Here is a 13,702-nt window from a genome sequence, read left to right on the forward strand (position 1 = left end):
AGATTAAAATATTTTCACTGGTAACAGTGAAAGTATTAACTTCCTTCAAAATTCTGTGCTTTTCCGTGGACTTCAGATGATGACTTTGGCCTTGTGGGAAGCTGAAGGTTGAACGCAGAGCTCAGTGTGCTGCTGCTTCTGCCATCATGTGCATTCATATGGCACTTCTGCATCTGTGATGGCTGGGCAATGCTTTGAAAATTATTTTGAAATTAGTACGAGTAACACAGCAGTAAAACAGAATCATGTTCAGTGTAAAGAATTACATACGTAACCCTTCCTTAAAGGAAACCATGAGATCATTTAGAAAGTCTAACAAGAGGTAACAGTAGTCCAACTACTAACATGAAATAACAAGCATATAAAATAATTTTCACAATATGCTGAATTTCAGGAAAGATGCTTTAAGAATACCAGCCTGTCTTAAAGTTTTAAGTTCTCCTTCATGACTTCTTCTTTCAGAAAGAACTACTCATGCATCTTCTTGCCCCTTTTATAAAGCTCTCCTTGTAATGCATTCCATGACTTAGATCCTGAGCAGGCTTTGTCAAACCATCCCATTGCATGATCACTTTCCTTCCTTCTCCCTCCCCACCCCAAAAGCCTGCTTGGTTTGGGACCCTTCTGCAGATGCAAAACAGAGCATTTAAGGAGAACTTAAGTCTTTAAAGGAACTCTTTTAACTGAAGAAAAACACGATTATTTCTCTGCAGAAGTACTCTTTCCTTCAGCATTTCAGCTTCCACACTTGGTTAAGACATTCAAACTCATGAAGTAATTGGTTTGAGCAGTTGTTCAAATAATAGTCTGTGCCAATGGTCCATGCCAATAGAAAAAATTGTTCTTTGTTCTATGGCTGTTGTTGATACTGCCCTTCTGTTGCTGTGTAAAAGTCATCAAGCACACTCTGTAGATAATCAAACGTTGGCCTCTCTTCTGCTTTGTCTTTCCAGCATGTTTTCATGATATCATAAAGCTCAGCTGGACAGGTTTCCATGCGTGGCATTCGGTAACCGCGCTGAAGAGCAACCATCACATCTGAATTGCTCATACCTTCAACAGAAAAAGAAAGTTTTGATTAAATTATCATCTCAATTCCTGAATATATTTTTTTTCTTTTCTATTTACTTCACCGTAAAGATCTTCACCTGATAATATAAGGCCATTACTACTTATTAAAGGTAGCTAGTAATATGAGTTCAAAAAACAAGGCTGAGGTGTGCATCAGCACCAAGGGACTTGCTTTGAAAATCATGGGAGAAGATTTCTGTTTCCTCATTTGAGTGTAGTGACCTCTTTGGTACCAAGTCTAACAAGACTGTGGGAGAGATCATAATGCGTGTCTCCAGAATAAGCTCTGCTCTCCACCGACTCGTCCTGCCACTGTTTGGCTTCCAGCAGTGGTGAGATTGACAGCAAAAGCCCACCTGGGCACCAGCCTTTGTCACCAGCTGCAGACCTTCTAACCAGCTCGCTGTAGACCCCATCCATACTGAGATGGAGACCAGCCTACCTCTTTGACCATGCTGCCAGTCACCCCTCCCAATGCAGTGACACACTTCCAGGTTTTCTTCTACATCAGCTTCTGTATCAGTGCTGCTGATCGCAAGACACTGAATGCTGCCACTCGTGATCTTGTAACAGGCAATTTCCTCTCCCTTCTTCCTCATCCTGTTCCTGTTGCACAAAACCCTCTTGCCAGCTATGCCAGGCTTTGCTTTGTTTCCCTGTTACGGCTTGCTTTCAGAGGATAAGAACTGTAACTAACTACCAGTAGTGCATCTTGAGCTTCAAATGCCAACTAACATGACTTGAGAGAGGCCTGCCCTGGACTCCATCCTCCTCCTCTCTTTCCCTTCCCCACCTTCCCTTTTAAAATCCTTGAGAGACTGATTCATGGAACAATTTCAACACCTACTCTCAGGAGGTCACCTATGCCAGGGCTAACAAAAAGGCTCATTGGCTTGTCCCTTCCTCTACAAATCTTCTGCAACCCAGCGGAGTAATTGTGCCAGGATTGCCTTCTCCAGCACTCAGACTCGAAGCTTTCTGTTCTCCAGTGCACACTGTTTCTTCTGATGACTGGGCAAGCGGGAACCACCCATGTGTCAACCTAGAGATTTGCCACCACCAGTGAAGACCTTCCCTCTGTTGGAAAAGGTTTTCCAGACCCCACAGCCACTGTCTGCTTCTCAGGCTAAATGCTCCGCATGGCGCAGTTCTCCCTAAGACTAGAGTTTCTAATGTGTTTTTCTGAGGCAGCTCAGCCTCTGGTGGGGTGTGTGCCTGACATTCACTGCTCCTGCATGTGCTGGTTCCCCAGGGGTGCGGGGACAGCTGCTGCTCTCTGTTGAGAAGAGGCAGGATGGGTCCTGCTCCAAGCAAAGACAGCGGTGGAGACACAAGATGTGGTGCTTCTTCAAGTACTTGGTGACTGTGCAGCTCTGTTGCTGCAGACTGTGCAGATCTTTGTACATGTTATCTGACTACTAAAGCTGTGATTTAAGCCACTTGGCAGGTAAGGACACATTTGAATTACAAACAGATAACAACTTTATCTGATATAACTATGATTGTTCAAGATGGCTATAGCTCATATAGTTGACTTCAGTTCAAGCCTTTTAGTTTTAACCTATTCTAGAAACACTGCCAGCCATGAAACCTAGGTCTGGATCAGAGTGCTTACTTTGAGCACATCTTTTGTATTTTCAGTTCTGCTTTGGAAGGGGGACTGAAGTTTTCCTGAGCTAATACTGTACATGTGTGTAGAAAAGCAGTATTTTAATGGCATATTGCCATAGAATAAGGAATTACTGCTATATAAAGACAAAATAAACATAGGAAGAAAGCCAATAAAGCATTTTACAAAGAACAGCAATCTGACTGCTTGAGCTTAAAGAAATGGATTGTATATAATGTATGCAGTAAAATAGTTATTCATATCACGCAAAGTCTTAGTTAACTGTGTGCAGCTACATGAGGACTGCTGCTGCTGGGATTTTGTGTGCAACGGGGCTGATTCTGTGGGTTTAAGTACTTTCGAGGATTGTGATTAGATCTGGTGTCTGCAGGACTGATTGTTACATTCTGAATGCAAAGGACAAAGCCTGTGTTTCAGCTAACCTGCAGGAAAACTATTTGTTAAATAACTATTTAAGTTCACAAGACTAAAGTGAAAATACTTTTCTCAGTATACTATAGTAAATATGTCATGGACATACTTGCCTATGTTTGGGGTTTTATTTAAACAAACAGGCTTACCTGTCTATCTCACAGTCCAAGCAGTATTCTCAAAATAACTGTCTTAATTTTTCCTTTTTTGTTGTTTTTTTCTTTTTTCTTCCCCCCCCCTTTTTTTTTTTCTTGTATGTGTCTAGAGAATTACCTGCCTCATCAAAACTACATCCTAATCAGTAAAAGAAATATATCCCACACGCATATTTGTCACACTTAACACCCTCTGAAATGATAGCAAAGGACATTAGCTCTAAAGGTTTGGTATGTGTCTGTTAATTTACACTGTGATACCTGTTAAGCTTCACAGATAAAGAGATATTTCCTTACATTAGAGCCTGGGAAATGACGTGAACACAGTGGTATGAAGAAGAATTGCACCACATAGAAAGCGGTGTATCTTGTGAAGACCAGCAGACATAACTGGAACGCAAGTATTGATGTTACCCATATTCCACATACTATATAATCATCTGGAAATTAGTTTTAACAATGAATTCAACTTATTTGCCAAGGGATTCAGATGCTTGTTTCATATTTCAGAGGTAGTTCCTGAAACTATAGTCCTACTAATTGCTTTGAGTTTCTCAGGAAGAGAAACAGCTGTTGGAATTTAAGAACAAAGATCACAAAAGCCCCAAGTTTCTTGGCTGGAAATGCTTCCTACCAAGTTGCCTGCCTAAATTTTCTTTATGGGTATTAACTACTTGCCAGTTTCAACTCAAACTATTTCAAATGCAGCTTTATGCTTAATACTGTCTAGTTGCTGGAGCTGGTTAATAATTCAAAATAATATTTTGAAGCATTCCCATTAGAACTGAAAAATCAATTTACTGTTTCTCTCCAGTGGCTGCTGGTTACAACCTGTCACTAGTTCACTCTTGCCATTCTGGGGTAATTTGCCCAAACCTGTCACATCTCTTCATGTAAAGTAAATTAGTCACCCATTTATTTTGCTGTCCTTCTGATTCTTCAGTATCTACTTTCAGTCCAGCAGGCTATTTCAATTTATACTTATATTTAAAATAGACATACCCCTCTTTCGGCTTAATGTAAGCAATGCCTGCAAACTATTAGAATCTTCCAGTATGCAGTCAAGAGGCTTCCGCTTCTAATTGCTGGTTGACAAATGAATCCACAGTGTATGGCCTATTTACGGTGCTCATAAAAATGCTCCCATATTTAAAAAAAATACTGTCCAGACTTCCCTTAGAAGAGATATTTTCCCACAGTAGTACAGTGTCTGCTGTACACATTGATTTTGCTCTTAAAATAAAAATATGACATGTTTTATGGAGGTAAAGAATGAGCAGACTTAGCTGGAATTAACTACTAGTTTGGGTTGTGTATTTTGGTAGTGCTGGTTTCCAGGTGAGCTCGTGGGTTTGTTCAGGGTAGGACAATTTTCAAGGCATCCAGAAATAATCTTGTGAGGCCATCTCAGCACAGGCAACCGCCTGGACACATGGGCATATGCTAACAGGAAAAAAAAGGTATCCCGACTGTGGGAAGAACCATGCATTACTCAGCTGTGTACAACTCCCATCTGATACTTCCTGAGGACACGAGCAGTGCTTAGAACAGCTTTAGGAGGACCTGCTACTCAGTCACATATTTTATAGCCCTTACCTAAAAACCAACCCAGAGCATATGTTTAAACACTTAGCTGTGCAAGCAGTCCTATCACCTCTTGAAGTCTGAGGGGGCTACTCTTGAGCTTAAGTGCTTTCCTGGACTGGAGCCTTACTGAGCAATGAGAATGTCTGGTTTGGCTCTACCTCCTGTACGGAAAGTTGATATGTTCTTCCATACCATAGAGTAAAGTTGGCTGCCATCACCCCTTCCCCCCATCTCCTGGGGGGTCTGGTTTCCCTGTGCCCAGAGGTGTTGAGCCTACTGTCATTTCAGGGGCTGGGGTCTGCCCCTTTGCTCTCTCTGGCAGTTCAGGATGCAGAATTCCAGCTGCTCCTGAAGTGGTGGAGAGAATGTTTTCACTGTTTACACAGCAAGAGCTGCTGCACTGGAAGCACTGGGAAAGCTTTGCTTGGATGAAATATCTGCTCTCCCTTTACTGCCTGAAAACTGCAGGATCCTAAGAGTTCTTCTCAGAAGTTACTCCATCTATCAGATGTGTAGTACAGGCAAAAGTGGCTGTATTATTCCCATTTACCCACAGGATAAGAGAATTTAGGTCAATTTTCCGTAACCTAGTAAGCTTAAATGAACGCAGTCTGCTGCCCCGAGTTAATCAGCTATGCCTGAGATGTGACAGTTTTGTGTGCATAAACATGCCCTTCATTCAAACTGTCTCTGTGCTGGAAACTTTAATACGTATTTTGTTTGACAGAAAGAAAAAACAAACATGAAGCACATAACCACTTCACAGCTACCTAATGCAGCCACAACTGATGTACTCCTCTGTGGTCTTGTACCTGCTCTGCATGGAACAACGAAGAGTAAATATTCCTAACAGTACATCAACACTGCTTTAGGGCCTGCTTTCATATTTGTTTAGATGAGCTAACACTGACAAATTATTCCAGCCTATTTGCTTGTGAAAACATGCTTTCTTAGTATTTTCACATATTACAATATTAAAAGCCCCAGCAGCTTACACAGCACCTTTAGAACTTGCAGCACTGCATCCTTGCTATGGGACTCTGCTACTGACCTTAAAGCTGGAATCTGTGACTATGTGGCATTTTCTGCAGTTGTAACACCTTCTAAATATATAAAAAATGACTATGTGTTCATGGTGCCATTAGACCATTTGCTAAAATTTCCCCCAAAGATGCATGTGTTTTACATGTATGGTGACTGTGAGTTTTCAAAGCAGTAACATTACTTGCAAGACATTTTCCAAATCACTGCTGTTGCTACTGTGAGATGCAAGCTCTTTCCCTGCGGATTTTCTGTGTTATGGTTTTGTTGTTTGTTTATTTGTTTTTAACGCCGAAGTATAAATACAGAGTAACGGTATAAACACACGCCCATACCTGGATAAGGAATCTTTCCATATGTAACAATTTCATACAGGAGAATCCCGAATGACCACACATCAGATTTAATAGTGAAAGATCCATAGTTAATGGCCTCTGGTGCTGTCCATTTAATAGGGAATTTTGCACCTGTAAAAAAAAGTACAGTCTCAGTCAGTCACAGGCAAATTTAAACATCCAATATCAAGTCACTAGAAGGTCTTAAATGACTTGCCTATGACACCTCTAAATTAGCAAAGTTATCAGCAACTCCTTCTGTCCAAGAGTTATCAGCAGAGATGTGCTGCAGGACGCGTGTTGCCACACTGAATGTCCTGTGTCAGGGTGCAAATAAGATCCTGAAAGTTACATACCACCTTTTGACTCTTAGGTATGGTGAATTTTTGCTAAAAATACAGTCACCATTTTCCATTCTGCCCAGTGGTCAGGCACCAATCTTACAGTTCCCATCACCTGGAACTTTGCAAGACTTTAACTAACTTCTCCTATTTTAAAGAAAGTCAGTTTAGCTTCAACATACACTTCAACGCGTTTCACATTCAGATGCAAAAGCAGTAGCAAGTCATTTCTTAAGAAGTCGTATTGTGAAATACTGTCTCTCATTTCTAATTAACTGGTTCCAGAAAATCCCATACAAAAGCAAACTCCTTCCAGTCAAATAGGAGAAGTTCTATCAGCCTCTGTGGGGGAATATTACATTAGCTCTCCAGACAACAGAGTAATATAATACAAGCAGATGCTCTCTAGGCCCTTTTTAGCCTGTTCTATCATTCTGCCACAATATACCAGGTAAGCTGGGAAACTTTTCTGAATGGCAGAAAACACATGAAAGAAACCTGGCAGAAAGAATTTATAACCTGAAAGGCTATCAATATCAAATGTCCAGAGCTAGCTAAAAACCACAGATATGGGTTCTGTACCTCTGAAAACTGTTTAACCAGACCCTTCCCTCTAATCTATTGAATTATTGTTACCCAGTGACCACTGAATAGTTCATCTTCCTCTAATACCAAGTGTAGTGCATTGTTCTCATTCTTCCTCATACCTTAGTTCTTCCCCTCTTGTCCTACATTACCACAGTTTCCATCCAGACTGTATGAAAATATGAGGTAGTGTCTTTAAAACGAAAAGGGGAAAGCCAGCCAACAAACCTGCTCCGAAAAGTTATCCCAATGCAATCTGTGCATCGAAACAAATAAAAACTTTTCACTACAACGAACTGACCACACACTTCTTGAAAGGATCCTTGACAACATTAGCAAAGCACACATGACAAAATCTAGAAAAATCTCTTTCATGCTGTGATTTCCCCTCTTGCCAGTGCTGACCCTGATGCGATGTCACTTCCCATCCGTGTGCTGAGCGGGGACGTGATCCAGCCTCTCAGAGCCCCAATGCGCAGCAACGGTGCTGCTGGACACACACATCAGTGCTGCTGGACACACACATCAGTGCTGCAGCTCCTAAAGCAGCTTCAAAGGGTAAGTAGTTCTGCTAAAGGTTTTCTTGTTACCAGCAACTACACCTGCTAGGGCTCCTTCCTCTCCCTAAGGGAAAGGAGGTGCATGTAGCACTTAAGGATGTGAAGATAAAATAAGATCATAATTTCTTGGCATTTAATTCAGTGGGATGGAAGCTGTGGCTGTGCAATTAATTTGTTGAATATAGAAACATATGCGTGCAGCTAAGTACTCTCAATTTTCTTTGTTATTCAAATTTATTTAAAATAAACTTTTCAAAAAGCCTGGGGAGCACAGAAAGGTTATTTGTTTCCTCATTCTTTCTAAAAATTGTTAGCATTAGAATGCTGCCTCTAGGAAGCTGTTACAGCATTTTCTGTCCTTGGTGACCATATTATTGTTATGTACAGCCTCACTGCCTCCCAGAGGCTGAAGTTTTAAAGACACAAATGAAAATACGTACCTTCCCTTGCTGTATATTCATTGTCTTCAATGACCCTTGCTAGCCCAAAATCAGCAATTTTGCACATCAGTAAGTCCGAAACCAGAACATTTGCTGCTCTCAAATCTCGATGGATATAGTTTTTTCTTTCTATGTACGCCATCCCTTCTGCAATCTGTAATAAAAGAAACAACTATTTTGATATTTCAACACCACACACCACCATCAGCAGGTCTGAGCCCTCTGTTCTTTCACTGTATCAGCAACGCCACATCCAGCTTATTCATTACCAGTATCCTTGGAGCAATTTTTAGATGTAAGCAAGGAAATGGTGATTGCCATGGAAAACTTACGTGTAGATCCAGTCCTGCAAATCTATACTTACAGTAGCAGCTTCATAAGAAATGTTTGGGTGACTAACATCTGGCAGGATTGGAGATATGTATTAGAGACATTTCCCAAAAGAAAACCTTAATTAAATGTTCCTACGATTTTGACTAAGATATTTTCTTCCTCAAACTAATAACCAGTTTATTCCCCAAATACTAAGAAAATTGAAGGAAGGAATTAATAAGTTAAGCAAGATACAGATGTCAAGGCTTGATGAAGCAACTGTGCAGATAGAGTTAAAAACAAACAAACAAAACAACAACTTTCTATTTACCCAGTATAGGCCTGGACAATCAGGAAACAATTACTCAGATATGGCAAACAACTTTATAATTTTCTTCTACAGCAACATGTACCTGCTTATACACAAGGAGTGTTTGGCAACAGCAACCTCTCAGATACTATCATAAGTAAATTTAATTTGTATTTCAGCAGCCCAAATTAATATCCTAACCAAAATAAAGATTAATAATGTCATCAAAATATGCACTGAAGATGATTTTTTTCAGTATTTGCCCAGACTAACTTTTTTTTTCCCCCTGCCCTGAAGGAAAATATTTTACTTTTTGGAATGAAAGAAACTGAAATAATAGTTTCTATGCTCAGAGCAATAAAACCAACGTGTAGATCATAATCTGTGTATATTCCTCCTTAAGAGGAAGCAGGAAAAAAGAAAAAAGAAACTCGGGGCTTCAGGACTGTCGGTTTTTCCCTCCCCATCAGACTCTGGCAAGGGACCACTCCCAGGCAAGGTCCACAGTCCACCCTGTGCTGCAGGTACCTCTCCAGGACGTCTACGGGTGGGTGACAGACAGCTTGTCCTCAACCACAGGGTTTGGGGAATGCACAGGCTCCCCGATGTGCTAAGGAAGCAGCAGTGAAGCAAGAAGGGTCCCAAGCACACCCATACCCTGGCTCTCTCCACCTCAGCAGAAGACAAGTGCTCAGGTCTCTTCTCAGCACCAGAGGTGCTCGTTTCAGCCGTGCAGTAAAGCAAGCAGGAGTGATTCACCAAATTTTAAGAAAATATTAACATCACTTCTGCTTAGACTTTTTAAAAAAGTCCCCATGGGAGTACTGCAAAGGCACACACTGCCACCACTTACAACACAAAACCACATGGTCCTTGTTCCTCTTTTTCGGTTTAGGCAATGGAAAAAAAGAGCTGCTTGCCCTCCCGCCTCCTTCCACTGCAAACCTCTTCTTACAAACCAATATATTCTTCAGAGCAGAGTGTTTCGTTGCCCTTGTACTACACAGCGGGGTTCTGACACCAGACCAGAAAGGAACTCTGATGAACAGAATGAAGAACACCTGCATTTTACATTTTCTAGAAATAAGTAAGATGTATAATGAAGGAAGCAGCTCCTAGTAAGTAATTGCTGCAGAAAGTCTTACTAGAGACTTACAGACAAAAATAGAAGAGTAGTATTTGATTCAGAGCCCACTCTGCCTCTCCCTGCTCCCCATGCCATTGCTTGGGTTTGGGGAGGACTGAGAGACGAAAGCGAAGGTTTTGCTGTAAGATCAGTGCTGAGGCTGGACTGGCCAGCTTGCCAGATACGATCAAAATGCAGACAGGTCTGCTAACGTGACCTAAAATACATGAACCATCACAAAGGAATCAACTTTCCACCTACTTCCCTGTACAGATTTAACCTTTGGGTGAACTCACAAAAGAGACATTTGTGACAGCGATATTTAGTTTCCAAGCCCAACCAAGCACAGCCATTGGAAAGACCATTTTATTTCCTCTTATTTGTGCCAGACTCACTGTAGTCATAATCTGATTAGTCACAAATGAAGAATGTGACATCAAACAATTCATTATGTTTTCAGCAAATATAAACTACATTTCCATGTAATTCCCGGACAATGGTTTTGACTGTGCTGAATCAGAGAAATTCAAAGAAGCCACGTATGTACAAGCATTTGGGCATGCAAAAAATTCCCAGGTAGGAAAAGAATAATGGGCAAGGAATTTTGAATGGGAGAGGGAGGGGAAACATGACAAATGGACTACAGAATTCACACATCTGGTCACTTTAAAACCTCTGCTTGTGGAAAAAGAAAAAAAAAAAAGAGGATTTATTTTAATCAAGGGAATGGGTGCCAGAGCCCATGCGATAGTTCTTTACGATAATTGTTGGGTTTTCATTGCCAAATGATATGTTAAATGTAGAGAAATTCATGGGAACAAAAGAAAATTAAAGCCTTTCCCCCCCTCTTTTAATGATCATTGTTACCTGCCAAGACTGTTCAGCTATGTGTAACTACTACTCAGGAGCAGGCTTGGAAAGCAAATTTGGGCTTCTGGAATATGTTTTGTGGCCTTTAAGAGAGGACTCTGCCTACACAAGTATTACTACCAAGAAGGGAGCAGTTTCCCCTTCACCTTTAATGAACTACTGATGCACTTCTAGAAACACCCAAGTTAAATCCTTTTAAAACCAACCAACCAATCTCTGAATACTAGGAACTGTGTATCCAAAGCAAGAATGACGGGTAGCTCACTAGTTCCTGGAAGAAATAAATCTGCTTATGCTCTTTCTGCCTGTAAACCAGGGTAATTACTCAACTTTCTGGAACACTTGTGGGTCATTTCACAAGCAGGTACAAAACTCTTTCAAAACCCTGAACAAAAATGGCAACAAAAGCATGGAGCAAAGAGTGTTGCTTTGAAACCATGCTTTCTCTACTTTCTGACCCATTTTTTTGTAGCTTCTGAAGGTATTTGGAGAAAGCAGCAAAAGCAGCAGAAGCTAAACAATAAGCCAGCCCTTTTCAGGAGGGGACACTGTGGTCACAGAAGAGCTACACCTTCTGAAAAGGTCACTTGGTCACAACTCCTATGCTTCCCTGGTGAAACATCACAGTTCATGTGAAACAGCACAAAACAACAGTTAGGTGTTGTTTTTTCAAAAGGTGAGACTTGGCTATTTTGTTTGTTTGTTTTTTGTTCGTTTGTTTTTCCTACAAAATGGGAGACATTCTGGATTCCTTCGTAGCTCTGTTTTTCAACTAAAAGACATGCTTAATTTCAACTCCCATTCCAAGGTCTATGATCTTCATTTGTAAGAGTTATTTCAAACAAACTGTGCCTTACACATAGGTTCCAACGTTGCTTATTCATGCAGAGGGAGGGTTATGGCAAGACATGTAATGGATTTCACTTATGCATTTCTAGGCTGTACGTAAAAATGTGGAATACTAAAGAAGCCTCATAGGATGCCTTGGCATCATGCTGAGAATGTATTATGTCATTTTGAGAAGGAAAACTAAGTGACACGGATCATGAAGAAGAGTGGAATGGAAATCAAAGGGAATGAAAGAATGGCCAAATAAGAAGAACTTTTTTTTTTTCCTCAGGAAATGACATTTTAAACAACCTAAAAGGCTGATAGGTACAACCTCATAGTTAAAAAGCCTCAGGAACAATGGCACCATCAAAAAACCTCAGCAGTTACAAGTGCAAGGGCAAATCACACATTGTAAAGGCAGTGCCTGACAATAAAAAACTGACAAATCTTACATGGTCAGAAACACCTAAAAATGATGAAGCCAGACTTAAAAAGTATAAAATATAAGAAAAATGAGAAGAGATCACCCACAAAAAGTGCTACAAATAGTAAGTATAAGCAGGGTGCATTAGTAACAGGACAAGACGAAGGAAACTGTTCACTTTAAATGAATGATTAAATGATGAAGACTACCTGCAAATTGCACAGAGAAGTTTTTAAATGTGTGCCTTTGCTTCAGTGTCCACTGAAAGGGCCAAGGATACACACATTGTAAAGAGATAAGAACACTGGATGAAAAAGGGAAGGAACTAGGTCAGGACAGTTTTTGTGGATAGAGGTGGTTTATGAGACACCTGGAAACTGTCATTAAATCCAAACTCACAGATCCTCACTCGTCTACAAGGCAGGCAGGTAAAATAGGAAAAAAAAGAAAAAAGTAAGTGAAGAATCAGTATTCAAAGTTGAGCCGAGTTTTTATTTGGTTACAAATGAAGTCAACTGTGGGAAAACAAAACCAAACCAAACCCACAAACAACCACAAAAGGTTATGACTTACAGCTTCCAAAATATTGATGAAAGTAGGCTAAGAACCTTTCCAGTCCTCTCCTGCCCTATTTAGAAATGCATGTAGAAAAAAAAGCATGTAGAAATGATTACTAAGAGATGGCATGCTTTTAAGAGATTTCCCATTGTGTTGGTGGATGTGGCTTTTTACTCTTTCGAGGATCTGCATTATAAAACTACACGTGCAAGCACAGGCAGCAGAAGGCAGGGGTTGGTACATAAAGGTAGCTTCAAAATTCCCTTTGCATCACTGCTGCCTGCGAGACAGGCCGGGATGAATGGCTGCACCCACTACCCAGGGCTGCTCTGGGGCTGGGAAGATGCTCCTGGGGGTCCAGCCATGACAGGGACATCCTGGTTGCATCCTTCATCCTTTGCTCAGTGGGTGGGGGATGGTGGCTTCAGAGCTGCTCTCAGTTGCCCACCAGCTCAGGGCCAGGGCTCAGTGGGATGCTCCTGCCCAAGCAAGTAAAGCAGCACAAAAACCAGACTGCAAATGAGTGCAAAGCACTCAGGGTGGGAGGGAGCATCCTGCTGGTGAATTTGAAGCAGAGGAAATAATGGAGCATCTCCTGAGGTCCACGCTGCTTTAAATTTGTTAATTCTCAATTTCTAGGGAAGCACCTCAATAAAAACAGTCTCCAGTTTTGAAAGGTTTGAAGCAAACATGCTGTTTATCTGGGATTAACCAAAACCAGCTTCTTTTCAATAATGTCCAGATGCACAATAAAATAAAATATACTTCTTGATCACAGAGTTTTCCAAAAGGGAGTTCATCTTCACGTGACTCTATCTATGAAGCATGTGTAGATCCTTTGTATCTGGCAACTGAAAACTGTTTCTAAATAGTCACATTTTAATCTTCAAGTGATATGTAAGTGTAATACAAATTTTCAGTTTGTAACAGTGCTTATCTTAAAGCTGAAGTCAGGAGAGGCGGCAAAAACACGTTCCTCTCGCTCCAGTTGAGCAGCTGTGTAGTCAAAACAGACCCACAGGGAAAAAAAGGATTAGTAAAGTAACATATATAATTAGGCACTGGACCTTTAGAGGGTATCATTAAAAATGAAAGAAGCCTGAAGAGGAATATGG

General features: G+C 40.8%; 1 protein-coding gene across 1 annotated transcript in view; it reads right to left on the reverse strand.

The window, feature by feature from the left end:
* Positions 1-622: 622 nt before the first annotated feature.
* The window catches only part of LYN (LYN proto-oncogene, Src family tyrosine kinase), a gene marked incomplete at its 5' end in the record, with an annotated part of 29,715 nt that continues 16,635 nt past the window's right edge, over positions 623-13,702 (reverse strand). Inside the window, 3 exons of the mRNA XM_080339850.1 lie at positions 623-1,053; positions 6,231-6,362; positions 8,157-8,310. Coding sequence (XP_080195976.1) covers positions 851-1,053; positions 6,231-6,362; positions 8,157-8,310 — 489 coding nt within the window. The 3' untranslated portion in view covers positions 623-850. The remainder of the gene's footprint in view (positions 1,054-6,230; positions 6,363-8,156; positions 8,311-13,702) is intronic.

The sequence above is a fragment of the Nesoenas mayeri genome, assembly GCF_963082525.1.
Source record: "Nesoenas mayeri genome assembly, chromosome: 2".
Lineage (NCBI taxonomy): Eukaryota > Metazoa > Chordata > Aves > Columbiformes > Columbidae > Nesoenas > Nesoenas mayeri.